The 19604-nt window shown below is 39.1% G+C and overlaps 1 protein-coding gene across 1 annotated transcript in view; it reads right to left on the reverse strand.

The window, feature by feature from the left end:
• ulk4 (unc-51 like kinase 4) overlaps nucleotides 1-18332 on the reverse strand; it is a 70032-nt gene extending 51700 nt beyond the window's left edge. Inside the window, exons 1-18 of the mRNA XM_070912182.1 lie at nucleotides 18195-18332; nucleotides 17843-17942; nucleotides 17372-17511; nucleotides 17114-17276; nucleotides 16608-16709; nucleotides 16276-16359; nucleotides 15973-16048; nucleotides 15248-15400; nucleotides 14593-14924; nucleotides 13758-13827; nucleotides 13400-13466; nucleotides 13064-13156; nucleotides 12650-12710; nucleotides 12301-12494; nucleotides 11518-11564; nucleotides 11095-11173; nucleotides 5063-5170; nucleotides 1348-1431 (exon numbers count right to left, since the gene is read on the reverse strand). Coding sequence (XP_070768283.1) covers nucleotides 1348-1431; nucleotides 5063-5170; nucleotides 11095-11173; nucleotides 11518-11564; nucleotides 12301-12494; nucleotides 12650-12710; nucleotides 13064-13156; nucleotides 13400-13466; nucleotides 13758-13827; nucleotides 14593-14924; nucleotides 15248-15400; nucleotides 15973-16048; nucleotides 16276-16359; nucleotides 16608-16709; nucleotides 17114-17276; nucleotides 17372-17511; nucleotides 17843-17942; nucleotides 18195-18332 — 2091 coding nt within the window. The remainder of the gene's footprint in view (nucleotides 1-1347; nucleotides 1432-5062; nucleotides 5171-11094; nucleotides 11174-11517; nucleotides 11565-12300; nucleotides 12495-12649; nucleotides 12711-13063; nucleotides 13157-13399; nucleotides 13467-13757; nucleotides 13828-14592; nucleotides 14925-15247; nucleotides 15401-15972; nucleotides 16049-16275; nucleotides 16360-16607; nucleotides 16710-17113; nucleotides 17277-17371; nucleotides 17512-17842; nucleotides 17943-18194) is intronic.
• Between the last annotated feature and the right edge of the window lie 1272 nt (nucleotides 18333-19604).

Consider the following 19604-nt stretch of genomic DNA (forward strand, 5'->3'; position numbering starts at 1 on the left):
ATTTCTGCTTTAGGAATGATATAGTTATATCTCAACAGTACAACTATATGACTGTCTGTGGAAGTTTAGTAAGCGATGGTATAGTGTGACCACCTTGTTAGCTCCAGGAAATGTAATGCCCATGAGACAAGGTTAGACTATTTAGACAGCTCTGTAATATAATAGCAAATCTACTTGTGCATCCACGGGAAAAACAGCCAGTCAGAAAGAGGGGGAAACAGAGACAGGGTGGAGAGAGGAAGGGGGAAGGAGGGTGAGAGGGAGAGATGGAAAGAGAGGGAGGCAGGTTGGGTCTGGGGATGAGTGTCTGGTCCCTAAGGCTGTGTGTGAGTGTGTGTGTGTGTGTGTGTGTGTGTTTCCGTCAGCCTACTCTCACAGCTCAATAATGATAAATAAGTCAACCTCCTCTCTCTCTCCTCCCCTCAACCCCTCTCCCTGCTACTGTCACACACACCCCTCCTCTCCTCCCAGAGTTTCATCTATATTCATTCTGCTATAGTGGGGCACCACAGTAAGACCCCTTCTACCTCTGAGAGACAAAACAACATCCACCCATCTCCTTCTCTCGCTCTACCTGTTCGCTATCTATCAGTCTCACCACCCACCAAAACTTTCCTCATTCAGCAGCAATGGCCCATCATCTAAGAACACTACAAATAAGACACTATAATATCTTGTGATGTGATATGGAAGCACTCAGCTGTACAGTTACCATGTCTACAATTAATTAAGAGGGAAACACAGGGTCCAAACTAAAATAAGACCAGGTAAATACCTAATCAACATTAGCATGATACCAACATTGACACATTACCTGTATACAGTTTAGGACACAACTATGACTTGTTATACTATTATACCAACAAAAGTCATAATTCATTACTTACATTTTTCGTGACTGACTAAAATAAGACAATAAACATAATTAAATACAAAAAGAGAGGCGATAGAGAGGAGGGACAAAGAAGAAAGCCGGAAAGCCAGCAAAAAGGAAAGAGCTGTCTATATTTCTGCTTGTGTTTCTGCTCCATCTACTGTATATGTGTGTCTGGAGGGTCCTAATTGCTGCTGAGGTCAGGCTGCTGAGCAGTAAAGGGTTGTGTTTGATGCAGGTAAGAGTGTGTGTGCGTGCATGTGTGTGTGACTGCTCTGCATGCCCTTCACTTGCAGCTGGCAAACAAGGCTTTAGGCCCCCACAGCTGCCTCATCATTACTGTTCACAGGGATCCCCTGCCACACACTCGTACACACACACTCGCAGGCACACACAGTGAGAGAGACTTAGTCACAGCTACACAGGCACAGACACAAAAACAGACACACGCAGACATACACAGAGACACTCACCCCTTCCCGCAGGCTCCTCATTAAGCCAGTGTAGGCGGCAGCGGGAACGAACCACAGTCCCTCTGGGGATCCTCTCTTCTCCTCCTGATAGAGAGACATAGAAAAGACAGGGAGAAGGGGTGAGGAAGGGGGGGCGGGGGCAGTGGAGGAGTAGAGTGGGAGTGAGAGAAAGACAGAGAGATAATGTGGAGGAGATGCAAGTAGAGAGGAGTGAGGAAAAGGGCAAGAAAGGGCCAAGTCGGGGAGGGGAGAAGAGAACAAGAGGAGCCATGACATCTTGATTACTGGGTTACCGTGTCTGTGCGTGAACATGCTTTCATAACTACTTAAATTCAACAGATTTTTTTTTCTTATTGATTTTACTCAGGAACATAGTATGTGTGAGCTTGCACACAATGTTTTCATTAATTTTACTTGTTTGTGTACTCAATCATCTCGCTCTCATTTTTCCTTAAGAGGTAGAAAAAAGACAATCACAAATAATAGTAATAGATTTTTTTCATTATCAATTCATCTCTCAACTACTTATTATTCAAATAATCCATTAATTGTTTATTTATAATTTACAATTACATGAAACTGAGAAAATCAACAAAACTTCCCATTTGAGAAGCTGAACCCAGAAAAGTTTGGTATTTTTGCTTGATTACTTAAATGACTAAAGTTAAGTAAACAAAATTGGTGTCAATTTTGTTTTGTTGATTGACTCTTCAATTATTTATCTGATCATGATTAATAAGTGTACTTCTTTTCCTGACAAATACACTATATATACCAGCACTGTCTTACATTTCACACAGTTCTGATTACTTCAACCAATAGTTTTACCTTTTCATGAAACAATGCCCCATTCCATTGCTACTGTGCTAGGCCCTAGGCTATATCTAACCTTGAGGATAAAGACTAGGTACTGGAGGCTATAGCTAATCATTGTCATTGACTGGTGCTGCAGAAGAAGAGAGGAGCAGAGCAGAGGATTTTACCTGGGGACACTTAAAGGGCCATTCCACATTTCTCCAATAAATTCCTGCCATTAAACAGCAAAGTGATTCCATTTGTCAGAATGAGTTCACATCCTGTGTTTAGTATTTTCATTAGAACTGCTGTTCAGAGAACTTAAATATTATTGTGTAACATTGTATTCAGCGAAGGGTTTCAACATCATGTGCTGTAAATTATGTAAGTCGTTTAATTCATATAATCCCCAATGGTGTTTTCTGTGGTCATGTACTATTTTAGGAAACATTTTCACCATGCTCAACAGTACTCATCACATGGGAATAGTCTGATAAGTTTTTATTTTCAACCTTGAAACTATTGCTCCAAAGTCCAATAAAAGTTCATGTTTCTGTGGTGTTTGTCAAGGTTGTAAATTATATCTAACCTTGAGAATAGAGGCAGCAATGCAGCTCATCATTGACACTGACCAGAAAGCCCACCAGACAGCCGGCCTGTCAGTCCACCAGGGGAATATTAAAAGACTAAGAATCAGATAACTACTGGGTTTTTAGAGCTATCAATTCCTTTACTGGCACTACTGGAGAAACATCAAGTTCTCAAGCCAAAACTGAAATAAGGGAGAGGTCTGAGACAGAAGCCCACACAGTACAAAAAGTTGTGCTAATCATTTTTAAAATCCAATCCTCAATCCAAAGTCAACAAGCAGGTAGCACCACCCTCTGACTAATCACTACCATTGCTTAACATAAGAAACCTGCTCTAAGTGCTAACTCATCTTGACAAAAAAGCTAGAGCCAAAGATAAAATATGTCACTGAGCTTTTCTGGGTGTGCCAATCCTAAATTAAAAAACAGAAAACCTGGAAGGCACTACAGCAAATATATGTACAGTATATATGCAGTGTGTATATATATGTGTGTGTGTGTGTGTGTGTGTGTGTGTGTGTGTGTGTGTGTGTGTGTGTGTGTGTGTGTGTATATATGCTGTACATAGCCGTCTGTGGTTCTTAGAGCTCTTGGCAGCATATCAACAACACAGTCAGGGGCAAGTCCATGAAAATATTTATAAAAGCATCTTTTACTATCTATTCTAAGAATAACAGCCAGCACAGGGACTGTACAAGACAAGTAACGTGACCTCTTCTGTGCTTCAGTTGCAGCTTCCTGGAGTTAGAATTGTATTATAGACTTTTTGGACACACCTAAGAGCAAATCATTATAGTTGTTTTGCCTTCCTGTTACAAGACTAGGCAGTTGTCACTCTGTAGCAGGTAGAGAAAGGAGAGACCAGCACTTTTGGACTTTACTCCTGAGGTACAAATATATTTAATGCTTCACAGCAGTTACCAATACATGGAGGTAAATCTTCCGTTACTTCTCAATTAAATCCCCATTTACTCGATTACACCTAATGCCTCATTCACTAAATCGTGGAATTACTCAAATCAAGTATACTTTGTTACCCTAAAACTGACAAAAATTAATACTTTTAAGGTGCTGTTCAATAACTGACCCTGATGTCTGAGGGAGGTACAGGCATCAGTTAATTATCGTGTTATTATTTGTTAAGAACACACTGGCGTCAATGGAAAAACACTAGCTCTTGCAGGGGCTGAAAAGCCAATTTATTAAGAGCTTCTGCAGGACACTGATGAGATTTTCCATGGTTTCAGGAGAGTAATAAGTTCAATCAGGCGGGGTGATTGATTTTTGAAGGTTATCCATCAGTCGTGTAAATAAAAATCTTACACTTAATCGACTTGCCTGGCTAGATTGAGGTTAACCAGAAATAAATTGGGATCACCTTTTCTAATGAAGTCAAACGAGGCCCTCCACTCTTTCTCTTGTAATTTTCAGGGCTGGGGGTCAATTTGCTTTCAATTCAATTTAGTCAGCATGTAAATTTAAACTCCATTACCTAATGACAGAGCACTCAGTTTCATTCATTTAACTCAAGATTGGTCTTTTTCACTGAAGTAATAAGAAAATGTCTTTTGATCTTTCTTGCATCTGGCCTCAGTGTTGTGCTCGATTCACTTTGACTCATTAACATTCACATTAATTACTAAAGTTGGGAAAAGAGAAACTTTTCTCTGAAAGATGATTTTCACAATGTACATTCAAAAAATAATAATAATCAGCCATTTTGGCAGGTGACTTGAAATTTTTACCTGCCACAGCCAACATTTACCCTTTAGTATGTTGTCAATACTGTATATTACACTACTTATTTAAACGTAATTGTGGTCATAAAGTTCAGTCATACTATACTGTGGAGGGGTGATGTATCTGTACCTCTTTTTGTTTAAATCGAAAATGGTTGCAGATTCATATGTAAGATTAATAGAATTAGTGGTTCATTTGCATTTCCCTGAATCTTTTATTTGACTTCCCAAATACAGTCAGGTGGATTCTCACATAAGCCAGTGGTCAAAGACTTATACTAAATAAAGAAAAATCTGAATTCTGACCGGAAACCTTTATCACATATCACATCCTACCCTGTGTTTCAACCTTTCTAATTAAAGAAAATACCAGAAAATGACCTTTAAAAAGGAAGGAAAGAACAAAATATTCTTGTCAGCTATGGAACTACTGCCTTTTGTGTGCATGCAAGCCAGTGCACATGTGCACCCATTTCTCACTTATATAGTGGGTGTTTGGATCCATTCCTTTAGATCAATCAACTACAGTATCTGTGTCTCTTTATATCTGTCTCTTCATCTGTATCTTATCTTCTGTCATGCAGAGTCTACCTGAGAGGCGATGAGGTGGAGGAACTCCCCGAGTGGTGGCAGCAGGAACTGCTTTATTTTACTATTTCTCAGGTTATCTCTCAACAGGTCTGTTAGTGTGGACACCACCTGGAAAGAGAGAACAGAGGGAGATATAGTTTCATCAGCACTTTATTTACACATTTAATTGAAAAAAATCAATTGAAAAACATAGTAATGATAAACTAGACTTCATGCTCCATAGAAACAAAAATAAACATTTAAGACAGTTCAATCAACATTTAACTATTTCAAGTATCAGTTATAATTTCACAAAGGTAGTATTCCTTCACATGTAGTTTCAGAATATAATTGAGACAAACTGACTATAAAGTCATCATATTTAAAATGTGGTTACAAATATATGATTACAATCTGTCTTTAAGGTTCTTCAGACATCTCTGCTTAATCTCAAACTGAATGCTGACAAGACAAAATGTGTTTTATTCTCAAGAACCCACAATTCCAGTCGGCATCTCCCTGCAATCCATACACTTAATGGTACTGAAATTGAAATTGTTCAAATACCTGGGACCTTTAAACAGCATATGGAGCAACTGGCACAGAAGCTAAATATAACAATGGGTTTCTTATATAGGAATAAAGCATGTTTCTGTCAGGAAAGGCCAGGAAAATGACTGTACAGTCTACCATCATGTCTGTGCGTGATTATGGCGACATTCTCATGCTGCTCCCTCTACCTTAAAACAACTTAATGCAGTTTATCATTGTGCTTTGGGGTTCATTACAGGAAACAAATAGCGTTTTCATTACTGCGTACTATATGAAAAAGTAAGCTGGTCCTCACTAGCAACAAGAGGAGAACTACGTTCTATCTTTTTTATTTATAAAGGTCTCCTGCAAAAGCTGCCTCAGTAAATCACTTTAAAACCACTGTTCACCAAACCACATCTCAGGACTGTTTAACTCTAGTTACCCCTCGGGTAAAAACTGAACTTGTGAAAACTGCCTTCCACTACTTTGCACATTGTAAATGGAATGAATTACAGAGGATTTTAAAACTTGAATGTCTCATCTCACCAGCCGATTTTAAACTTTTAACTTTGTATCTATTTAGTGATAAGACACTAAAGAGAGGTAAGGGTAAAAGCAGAAGGGTAAAGAATGAGGAGGAGAGGATCGTGATACAAAGATAGAACAGCAGTGAAAAGAAAGAGGGGAAGGAAATACATAATACAGAGACAAAAGGATGACTGAAGAAAAGAAAGATGTGAAGAATACAGAAATGGGGGGGGGGGGACAAAGCATGGAAGAAAAAGATATGAGCTGAGCAGCAGCAACAACAATCTCACTGAAAACCTCTCAAATTCATACACACACCAAATTACATGGTAAGGGACACACACATACTGTATGCATGTATACACAAACAACACACACATATTCAGAGCATTAAGTATATGCATACATATAACTAGGTACACAAATTCATGCAATGTTATGCACATGTAAGAAATGCACACCACACTCAAACGTGCACACACACACACACAGAGTTAAGTATATGCAGAGACAGCCTTACTGGCTGGCTGCTTCCTGGCATTAGCATTACTGCCAACTTCCCCCCTCTGTGATCTGATGCAAGTTCTGCCTCACTCCTCTATCTCTCCCTCTCTCTTCTCCACAATATTTCAGTATCTCTTGTTTTTCTCTTTATTTCTGTCTTTTCTCGTCCTGCTGTACTTTGAATTGCCCTCCATGTATGTATCACATAATATCTCCCACCCCCCCTCACCAATATCTTTCTCTCACACTTGCTTATTTTTACTGTCTCTCACCTTCTGTCTCTCTTTCTCATTGTAGGGTGACAAGTGGTAACAGTCTGTTAGTCATGTTCTCTCTCAAAATATCTTTCCCTTTCCCAGAAGAGTTCTTTCCTTTTATTTTTGCCCAAGAACCGTGGTGTGTCCTCATGCTGAGCCATCGATGAGCATGGCACGGTATTAGCTTGCCACTGGAATTCCGAGTAGGTCTGAACATTATTTCCAATAAATTTTGAGACTAGGACATACACATAATGTTTTAGTTGACCTTACGTAAACTCATACCATGTTATGTCACTATTAACCCAGAATGTGAATGGTACATACATGCTGTAAAAAAATAACTGCTCTTGGTTTTTCCCACATTATTGCTCTCCTTTCTTCTCTCTCACTCCCCTCCTAAGCTGAACCCACTAATAACATAAATGGCTGAGTGGGGAGTTGAGATTCTGGGGTGTGTTTGAAACTGGTCACGCAGCTGCTCTCAGGCAGAGGGTGCTGAAAGGCACCCCTGTGCAACGAGCCAGAGTTAAAAAGCAAACATAAACACACACACAAAACAATTTTTCCTCCCAGAACACATTATCATTATCTCAGCATCAACACTCCCTCAGATCAAACAATGCACATGAATGCACACAAGGAAACATAAACATATGCACTTAATTAACATGCATAAACAACGCTCGTGGCGGCGCAGCGAATAAAAAGACGTGTCCCAACACAGCACACACACACACACACACACACATACACAAATCTGACACATACAAATAGTGCACATGAGCCTTACTGTATGTCTACACTTGGGACAGCCAGATGTGTAAAGAAAGAATACAGAGAAAAGGTTGGTGGATTATCAGTCCCATGAAGACGGAACTACTAAATACAAGGCTCGTCTCAATTGACTCGAGAGAAGAGAAAGCAGTATTGCAGCATTGCAGTCAGAGGTAACCCTCTTATCTTCAAGCGCCCAGCTTTGCACCTAAATTTGCTTAACTTTCGAAATTTAGATGCTAGCTTTTGACTGAGATGTCCTAAGGTCAACCCTTGCTATATATATATATATATATATATATATGTATTCACATATGTTCTGAAGTGTCCCATGGCAGATATGACATACTGTATGTCAAATGGTAAAACAAGACAACAAATATATGTATTGTATCTAAACAGTTTTTTGTTAAACACCTAATTCAAGGGAAGTTGGATGTAGATTAGCGCAGGCTCAGAGAATATCTTTACCAGATATCTCCAGGTAACATTATGGCTACATTTTTGACTGTTTGACCATAAGCATATGAATCTATACTGTGCTGTAGGTTTTGAATGTTTTTCTTTTAATCAAAATTCATTTGTTGTCTAATATTTACACAACACAAGGGGTTCAAACTGTCATCTTTTCCTTGCAAGAGGTATTCACAAATGCTTCGATTAGTGTCTTCCTGGAGCCAATGCCCTCTGAATGTGTGTTCCTAAAGATTGCTGAGAGCTTTTAGAATGCGTTAAGACTCCATATCCCCATGAAACACCCTGAACAGTGGAAGCTTTACTGGATAAACTGCTGTAGAGCCCCAGAATAACTTTATAAGTGATGATAAGTGAAGGGGAAAATGATACGTAGTTGGTTTTGAAAGCACAGCTTCCATATGTCACATAAAGAGAGCAGCAAGCTTGTGTTAGTAACATTAACCCAGAAAATGTTGTTCTCATTAAATTCTATTCGAGGAGAGAGACAGAGAGAGCGAGGGACAAAGACAGACGGACAAGAGCGAGAGAAAAGAGAAAGCAGGTGGACACACAGAAAGGAAAGAGTGAGACAGAAAAAGACAGACAGGTGTGTGTGCGTGTGCCTGTGTTTGCGTGTGTTTGGGGGGGGGTGATCGAAGCATATAGCGGTTACCATGGTAACTAAGCCCAGCCCTGACACTCCAATCAGCAGGACTGCAGCAGGAGAACCCCTGCTGTGACAACACACCACACACCCAAAAAAATGGAAGTATGTGCCATTTTAGTGGTCAGCTGTTAGCATCACTATAACATGAGAATACACACAAACACAGAACATTTGCATGCACACAAACAAATAGGGAGAAAGAACAAAATACAAATCTATATACACAGGACCCCTGCTGAGTGCACACACAACCATGTCTCAAAAAAGCCCATGCTGACTTACGAACACACACACACACACACACAGAGAGAGAACCCCTGCTGAGTCTATAAATGGACACACACATGGTCATAGACACAAACAGACACACAGGCACAAACGTACAGCTTTGTCCTTTTCTTAACAATTTGTCATTCTACGGTAGCTGTGGAGAGGTAAGGAGGGTAGCGGAAAAAATGTTCCGCCATTTGTCTTTGACAACAAGCGCACCGAAAAAAAACTGCTATGCCACAGTCGGCCATTTTGTAAATCGCCGTGACGACTCAGTAGCAGTGAAGTGTCAGAACAAGTGGCGAAAGAGAGAAAAAAAAGACAAACCAGGAAAGGGAGCGGATGTGTGATCAGAACTACTGTAGCCGGAATGGATTTCATTCTGAATAAAGAGATGTGATCGAGCAGACGAAGAGACAAAGAAGAGTAGAAAGAAGAGAAGCAAGAAAAGGCTGTTTAGTTCTGTTAAGGATGAAAGGATCAAATAAGGGAGAGAGGCTCCAGATCTCACCTCCATACAAAACTGCTTTTACGTTGAATTAGCTCAGCACCACGCTGTTTGAACATGTGTGTGTGTGTGTGTTAGGGGGTCTCAGTGAAGTATCTGAATTGCCTGTGTTTCTGTTGAGGAAAATATGTGTGTAGACAAGTGTGTCCTATTACTTTACAGCATTTTAATATGATTATGGTTATTACAGTGATGTAGCTACATACACTCAGGTACCAGTTTATTAGGTACACCCAGCTTAAACTAATGCAGTTTCACACAACTGTCCTGCAACAAATGCTACCTTGATGAAGCTTACAATGTTCAGTTTTTGTTGAAACTGTTCTAGCGAACTGTTGAAACAACTGTAAGGTCATTTTGGAGGCTGAAGGTTTTGGTGCTGTTGAATCGTACTGTGTTATACTGACAGGTGTTTTTATAATTTTGTGCACCCTATTTATATCATCAAGGGTAGAAACGCCGTACCGTTTAATGCAATACAATTCAACAGCACCACAAACTACATCCGCCAAAATGACCATTGAGAGAGAGAGAGAGAGAGAGAGAGAGAGAGAGAGAGAGAGAGAGAGAGAGAGAGAGAGAGAGAGAGAGAGAGAGAGAGAGAGATAGTGTGTGTATTAATTTTCATATTACTGTTATTGTGTACTGTCCAAATATTTGGACAAATTGTATTTTGATGCTTTGGCAACAATGTTTTTGAAACTTTCATGCCAATAAAGCCTTTGAGTTGAGCTGAATTGAATTGAGAGAGTGATGTTTTCAGTATCTCTGAGGCTAATGAAAGACTGGGTGGGTTTTTAATGCCACCTGCTGGTACACACTAGTACTATAAAGTTAGAGTGGACAGAACAGGCATTCCCATTTCTTGTGTTAAGGCAGATGTTCCCCTTCATGTTGGGCTAGAAGTTTGAACTCTTGGTGATATGCCCCTAAACAGAACAAAAGTAGGGATAACATCCAAACAAAAATTGCACATCTATAAAATTACAAAAAGAATCATAGATGTGACGTACTGTAAATAAACAAACAACTATATATATATTATATGCAGTACTGCGCACATTGTTCATCATTATTATTATTAATTTATTGTTGTTGTTAATTTATGTTTTATGTATGTCCATATGTACACTTGCTGTAATATGCACATGGTGGGCTCCTGCCGGTATGTACTGCCTCCTCATGGTGCAAACTGGTACTGCATGTTTTAGGTCCTGAAGAATGTTCTACAAAGATTTGGTTAATTATCCTGTTCAATTGTTTGTTATTGAACACTTACTTTATTTTGGAGTTCAAATAACAACAGAATTATGTGTTTTATGTTTTTTCCACAGTGTGAGTGTTGCTCCTGTACTAGCCACTAAAGGCTGAATGAGACATACTGTAACTGCAGTCTTACTGAAATTCAACACTAGCTGTGACAACAGCTTGCAGTGGAAGCAATATAGAATTTTAATTTACATAACAACGTGTGTGTGTGTGTGTGTGTGTGTGTGTGTGTGTGTGTGTGTGTGTGTGTGTGTGTGTGCGTGTGCGTGTGTGTGTTCCAGACCTCAGAAACAGGACTGTCCTCTTGGAGTTCTGAACAGTGCAAAGCCAGCAGACCCATCACTCTAAGAACCTTGCTCCGCCTGGAAAACATTTTTATTTCCATTTAATAAATGAATGTATAAAATGTTGATTTTCTGTTTCCATTTACATGTTGGTGTTATTGGCAGTAACTTGAAAGCGCAGTTCTTAGAGAACAGCAAAAGAAAGGGAGAGAGAGGTGTGCTATATTCTACGTACTTGCTTGCCCCTGTTTGTTACTTTAGTGCAGCCAAAAAAACATCCAAGTGCCTTTCTATCATAATTAAGCAGTTTAGTTTAGTTGCATTTTGGGTATCCAAGTCTCAATAGCTTGCAGTTCAGCTCCACCAATGATTATTCTATCTAGTTTGCATTTTTAGAGAGAATACGTACATAATGTACTTACACATCCCAGTTAGGAGCTTGTCGTAAATGCTGGGTCAATGCTGGAAGCTGAATGAAGGAGGGAGGAGATTAGAGAGATAGATACAGAGAGAAGGAAGAAAAACAAGATTAAGCACCTAATCTGGAAGAAATTATGATATGTGACAGCAATGCATTATGACTTTTAATAAGCTTTTTCAAATTTGCTATGTTTGTAAACACTTGAGTAAAGCAATTGCAGTTTTTAAGGTCTGATAGGTGAATAAAACAGATGAACAGTATGGACAAAACTATTATCAGACCATGTTATGTCAGCACTGATATGTCTTGAAAGTAGTCATCATTTTCTCGTGTTTTATTATTTTTTTGTTCTTACTTTTGAAGAAATATACATGCTCTCAGGTATTTCATGTTCAAAGTCAGGCAAATGATAAGTCCCTTTTTTAAGCCCTGGTTAATTCTATGGGACCATGTCCTTGTCACTGCACTAATGACTCCCACTTGACTAATGAGTAGCTGGGAGCAATAGCTAGAATCTCATGCCTGTTACATCTTCCTGGTGAAGCTCTGCTGACAGGTGAAAACACATTGCTGCCAAAGAGTCACGGAGGGAGCACAAGGACAGAGGAAACAGAAATTGATACACTTTCAATTTCACTCAGCTAAGAGCAAGGACTCCCACACTGCCATGCAGTGTTGAAGTCTACGCTATTCCATCAAACTGAAAAATGATCTTGCTAAACCCAGCAAATAGTTATGCAACAATATTTCAACAGGGATCCTAAGTAAATGCACATTTTCCTACCAGTGCTGAGTTTATCAGCCTGTTAGCAATAACTTTATGTCCAACCACACAGCAGAGGTAGCACAGCAGGTTGAGTCTGGAGCGAGTGGAGGGAGGAGGAGGAGGAGCGGAGGGGTTCTGTTCTTCAAGGGATGAACAGAGCTGTAAGAAGAAGACAGTCCACTCTTCATCACTTAGGGACTGCAGCTTCTCAACTGGCAGAGAGGAGAGAAGAGGAGGAAAAAGGCATCATCAAGACACATTGGGGCCAATGACCATACACTCCATACAGTAGATCCTCTGTACTTTCTGCAGGACACTGATAAAATCTCACTTGATGCTGACTTGAAAAACAAATACAACACAGTACCTGAATACACTGGTACACAAAGGGTTTTGGGATCAAATCGCACAGGAGGACTCTTAAGAATCTGTTAAGAAAGAGAGAAGGAGAACACCTCAGTACGTGAGCCTCAGTATGAGCCGCCTGACCTTCATATCACAATTCCCATGTAGTAATAATTCACATCTTCACCATTAAATTCAGTATTCATGCAATTTCATTGCAGTGAAAAATTAAAATAAAACTTTGAAACCCCATTTTCAGTAACATTGCTGTTTAACATTGTTTAGCTTATACAATTTTTGTGAGGTCATAATCAAACATGAACAGCAGGAAAGGCTCCTCACAAGGATACTTACTACTGAAGTCAAATTGATGCACTTTAAGTATCTGAAAACACCGTGAAATATGAAAAAGCCTGATAATATTGCATGTCTGTACCTTGGGGTTGTCCATGATTGGGGTGACAGTTAGATCAGAGTCAGTATGGAGAAGGGCTTTCACACAGGATGTGATGTCAGTACCAGCACTGGCCTAGGAGGATAGACGGGAAAGAAAGAAGAGCAGAAGAGGAGTGAAGTATTTACAGAGGATGCCTTTAATGTTAGTATAAGTATAAGTGAATATATAAGTCTTTAAGAAACAGCAGTAGTGTGACTGGGTTTTGGCACGATAAGTTGCCAATTTACCAGTTACTCATGTTATTGTATTGGCATGAACCACTCCTCTCTGCTGTTTACATGTACTTACAGATACAGAGTGTATGGTGGCAGTAACCTCAGGTGCAGGGGTCTGGTTAAGAGAGTCTGAGATACTGCAGCTTCTCCTTGAGTTGGCACAGGAGCTAGAAGACCAACAGAAACAGAATATTAAAACATACTGTTAGCTGCTTATGGCTAGCAGCTGGATATATGTACATGAGGCTGATGCCCTGTAGGTTAATTGGGAGCACAGTATTGCTGTGTTTGTAGACGTGTGTGCCCAAGATAAGAGGTTAGATGGAGTATAACTTAAAATATTTTCAAATTCACATTATTTTTCAGAAAGAAAAAAGCTTAGTGGGTAAAACAGGTAGACAATCCTGGCAAAACAGATATAACCCTACGACCCTGGCCCCTGACCCTGTACTGAATACCTGAGCAGGAAAATGGCCTCAGTGTTGTCCTCATCCACACCACTCTTTGGCCTGAACTCTGATACATTATCTGGAGGAGGAAGCACACAATATATTAAATCAGATTTTCGAGGGTACATTATGACACATATGTCTGAGACACATGCCTAGTAAAGGCCACACAGGTGAAATATGGAGCACTCATTTTAATCAAGTATGAGATTTGCACATTAGCAACTACAGCAAACAGTGAAAAATCCAAATGTTTGCAGTTTAGGGGAAAACAATAGGACAGAACAAAATTGGCTTATCTAGAAAAGATAGATTACTACAGTCCTGTTGATACAAACATTATGGTGAAACAAAACAACAACAAAAATAAGCTATTAAAAGCCTTACAAAAAAAATATAATATAAAAAATATTACTTGTTTATGCAGGAAAAGTTTGATGATCATGCATGTTGTTCTTGTCCTTCCAAAAATATCAAGTTACAAATTCTCAGTGCTGCTGCTGAGAAACAGCCTAGTTTAGGGGTATGATGATAGTGGTAGCTTCTCATAAATACAGTAAATATAGTATACAATGTCCAGTCAATGACCTTTCATATGAACCGTCTCTCTCACACACACACACACACACACACACACACACACACACACACACACACACACACACACACACACACACACACACACACGGTGAACATATATAGAGGACATTTACAAAAACCATAAGTATAAATTTGTGTATCATAGTTCAAAACTTCACAGCCTGTCGTGGCCAAGTATTAAACTCCCGTGTCTAACTTAAAACACATAAAAATAAGCAAGCACAGACATCAGTGAATGTGTTACCTAGTGTGAATGACTTCTGCAGTGTGTGGCCCATCTGCTGGGCCCTAGTTATCTTAGGGTCATCTTCTGTCTTTGCCTCCCCCTCTCCTCCTCTCTCCTTTCCCACCTCCCTCTCCAAGCCCTGGTTGTTCTTTAAGGCTCCACAGGTTGTATGTCTGACAGATTGCTGGCAATCAGTCCCTCTGTCAGATGGTCGGACAGTTGTTGCAGTTGTTGTCTGTGATGAGATTAGTTTCTCAGAAATCCTATGGGCTGGCTGGGTGATTGCAGAGCTGCTGTTGGAAAGCTTGTCTGTCTGTCCTGGAGGGAAAGGGTCAGGGATCCTTATGTGTCTGTTGAGGAATTGAAGAAACACAAACTAACCCAAACTATTCAACTGAGGGAAAAAATTGAAATGCAGCATATGAACCGTTTCATGCTGTTGAATTGTTTTGCATCATATTGAAAGGTGTTTCAAAATTTTGGCCTCTCCCAGGGGAATAAAAAAGACTAGACTGGGCTTGAACAGTATTTTGCCATCTACATCTACCGTTACTGTGTGCATTACTACTCTTTCACAAAGCAAATCTGTATGCAGTAAAATGGCTGCAACAAAATGTCTGTAGAATGCTGTAAGAGCTGTAAAATCAAGAGAAATAATAATATATCAACACACCTCAAGTTAGCTGAACCAACCCCCTCACAGCCATTTTTTATCTCCTGATCCCCTTCCTCATTCTCCGTTTCCTCTTCTCCCTCTTCCACATCTGCTTCCTCCTTTAGTACTTGTGTCCAGAAAGGGTGGTCCAGCAACTCTGGCCAGTCCATCCTAAAGAACAAAAAACAGGAAAAGTAAACATTGGGACACAGAAACATGACTCTGAGAACAACATGCAATCAACGATAGCAGTCTGAAATAATTCAACATTTAAGTTGAAATTTCACTGTCTTGAAACTATCGAGCTGTCCATTTTTATTTGAGTCCAGAACAAGACTTACTTTATTAATTAAACTTATTTTTCATGCACAGATTACAATAAGATAATAGCTACAACATTAAGAGATAAGAGACGAAATAACATTAGGAGAAATGTGTTTAATTCTGTTGGGTTCATGATTATTTAACCAACTGCAATGGGCAACATAAATAATACACAACAATAACTAATGCAGCATTTTGATGTTAAGACAATATATGTAAGCTACCTCGAGGACAATTGAGCAACAGTGAGCAAAGTCCAACCTGCTCCTTATAATTTAAAATTGATGGTATGGACGTATTGTAACTGCAAGCTACCACATGATTTTAGCCCTGATAAGTGTTATGATGATGATAGTAGTAGTAACCGTATTAGAATAGAATGTGTGCTGAACCTGTGTGTGTGTGTCTATGTACCTGACCTCTTATCTGGGTTTTTGTTGATCAAGCCTTTCAGAAGATTCTGGAAGTCCTCACTGGGAGGACTGGCTGAAAACACTGTAACAAACAACACAGAATATAACTTAATTAAACAAACAAACAAAAACAAGCACTCATAACAGCAACATGTAAGAAAAAGTGGCCCTCAACAAGGCATCATACAGCTGCTATCACTTCTTCTACTAAACAGCAACAAAAATGTGTTTACGTCAAATATCAAATCTGTGTGTGAGTGTGTGTCTGTGTGCAAGCATGTTATGTGTGTATGTGAGAGTGTGTTTTACCTGTCTGTTTGGGAGGTGGTGGTTCCTGATGTAAAATCATGTCTGTCAGTTCAGTGTAGCTATCAGAATAGAATGGAGGTTTGCCTGGGAGACAAAAGCAGTTTGGGTTTAGGTTTACAATACATTACAGTAAGTAAGTATTAGTAACTTAGTGCCTACTAACTGCTGTACTGTTTAATCACTGTTTAAACACTGTTTATAATCATGAAATACAGGTACAATAGTACAATGGTGAAAAACATTGGAAATGGTGTGTGTGTGTGTGTGTGTGTGTGTGTGTGTGTGTGTGTGTGTGTGTGTGTGTGTGTGTGTGTGTGTGTGGATGTGGTTACCAGTGTACATGTAGTAGAGTATACAACCCATAGCCCAGAGATCAGAGCTCATACTAGTTTCTGATCCCTGTAAAACCTCTGGAGCGCTGTAAGTTGGAGAACCTAAAAATATGCATACATACACATATAGTAATTAGGAAAGACAAAAATAGTAGAAGACGACAGACATCCGCATCATGAACAAAATATATATTGATGTTAAATTTTAGCCAGATTGCGTATTCTAGGTCATCATGTGGTAAATTGTGAAGAATAATGTTAAACCAATTATTTAAATTACTGATGGAAAGTGGAGTTCTTTAAATCACTTAGTTATCATACAGTACACTTTGTCCACAATGTATAACATGTTCTCAGCTTTTAGTTTCTGATATGATATGATCCAAATCAACTGGATCCATCAAAAAATCTTTGGACTCCACTTGGCTAATCTATTGGCAAGCCTCTCCATCAATCAGCAATGCAATGTTTATAGAAGCAACATGATTACAAAATAGTCATCTGACCTTGTAATATTTTCCTCATGTTGTCAAAGTTATTCTTGCGTTCTCCTTCACATGCCTCCTCAGGTGTAGAGAGCAAGGTAAAGAAATCATCCAGTGTCTCTCCCTCTGCCTTGGACAGACAGAAATTACTGAACTTCAGAACGCCACTACCATCCAGTAGAATCTATGGGCAACAAAAGGAGAGTTACTGTAAATATGACAATGATCATTTTGCTGTTATACTGTTAGACCTACATACACAATAATGCAGAGGTAAACCTTAGAAGGGGTCAAGTCAGAGAAAGTGATTCCTAATTCATGGATGTGTTTCAGTCCTTTGACCAAGTCCCATCCGAACCGCCTCACCACATCTTCTGACAGACATCCATCATGACCAATTACAGACTCCAGGGAACCACCTGATAGATAGATGGACAGAGAGGGAAAAAGACATTGAGCATGAGAGAGACAAAGAAACTTAGATTCCTGACACCTGTTGAATTGTTTTAAAAAAAACAACAATTCTGCGCAAACAACATGCCAGTTTACAATCTATACTTAAAATTGAATATCTGCCATTAATCAAATAAACCAGGATATAGGGGTATTTACAATTTGTGAAATCTTATCAGTTTTCAGCTGCTACAAGATGCATCATTTACTCTACTTTGATGGCTGAAAACAAGCAGTAAAGTATTACTATTAATGGTACATGACTGCTTATCAGGACTGGCAGAAAAAATTACTGACCTGTGCAGAGCTCCACTACCAACCAGAGGTGGTTACTTGTCTCATACCACTCATAGAAGCATACTATGTTTGGATGATCCAGATCATGGCTGAGACGTACCTAACGGGGGGGAGAAGCAAGACATCATTAAATGTGTACAGTAGGAATTCTTTATTCCAAGGCTCAAACGCAAAATTCACCCTAAAAAGAATTCACATGCAGTATCCCTATGATCTCGGGACTGTTTGGTAGACAATGTTGATACAAATTTAGGAAACTCGGAAATAGATGGGGGCCCGAAACTCTAATGTCTGTATAGTTGATGTTTGTTTCTGATAACAGCACAGTTAGTAGAATTTTTAGTCATCCTACATGGTTAGTGATCTTAGGTCTCTTGGCTTTGTCAGCGCAGATGATGGCTACATAGTTGAGACTGCCCTTCCTTCTTCCTTTATAGACAACAGAGCTGCTGCCTGCCCCAAGTTCCTCGTACAGGATGAAGTTCTCCATCCACTGTGGAAAAGAAATGAGAGGCTTTAAGTTATAATTGTTAGACATTTTAGGAAGATGAACTAAAAAAAAAAAAAAAAGTAGAGGTTGTCATTAATGAAAAGAAACTGAGAAATATTAGACATAAAACCAAACATACAGTATTTTATGACCTTAGCTTTATTATAAATGTTGTGCATTTGCTGTAATGTTATCCACACTAATTATAGACCATAAAATGTAATTATCATAAACTGAAACCTATTAAAATTGTTGTTTCTATGGTGTGACATTGGTCAACATCACTCTAACACAGGACTACATTTCATCAAGTCTCCAATAAATAAATAAATAAATACATGTAAATAAATAAAATGTGTTGTATACTATTTAAGGTACATTCGTCCTGTTAAGTTTGCTATATGAGTAACTTATATTAAGCATAGGCTTACAAAATTAAAACGGCTACCTGTAAAATCTACCAGCTGATTGCAATTACGTCTAATTAACTGCAGAAAGGCTGACACCTGTGTCATTAAAGAGTTTTAACTTTCAGCCAGCTAGATAGGACTCTTGAATGTAGCTATTATAGTTATATTAAATTGACATATTTGAAGTAGATAGTTCACATATTTAGCGTCAAGTTAGATGCTAATGGTTGGCTTGTAACGTTATGTGTGTCTTGTATGTTATGTGGTCTGGCAACCGCTAACGTTATCGTCTATTAATTAGCACAGGCAGTTTGTTCGCTTGTAACGAGACGGAAGTTAACCGCAACACCGAAAAAAGTAACGTAATAACATGAAAACTGCATGCAACTATACACAAGGCCACAGAAAAACTTAGCTAATAATATGTTCGCTATACATCACACTCACTATCAAATATCCTTAGAACTTACCTCTTCAACGACCCCGCTGTTAGTTGGCGGAAGAGTGATGGGCCACGTAATTCCAACTGGAAGAGGGACGTTTGGAACTCTTCAGATAAAATGAAAGCTAAATATACTCACCACAGTCATTACATGTGCATAAAGAAGTGCATATGTCTTTATAAAATATTTTCACATGCACACGCTTCAAGAAAAACGTTGGTTTATTGTAAAAGTTTTAATGGTTTTACCTTGACACCTCAAAATGGCACAGTCCTGCGTTGCTAGGATACAAGAGGGCACACAACAGACAGTGCACGGTCGAGCGCATGGAATACAGCAGTAAGAACCACCAAAATGACTGTATTACATTTTAGAAAGGACATTGCCCAATTCGCGAGTCTGGCTATTTACAAAATATA

This window comes from Enoplosus armatus, chromosome 9 (assembly GCF_043641665.1).
Source record: "Enoplosus armatus isolate fEnoArm2 chromosome 9, fEnoArm2.hap1, whole genome shotgun sequence".
Lineage (NCBI taxonomy): Eukaryota > Metazoa > Chordata > Actinopteri > Centrarchiformes > Enoplosidae > Enoplosus > Enoplosus armatus.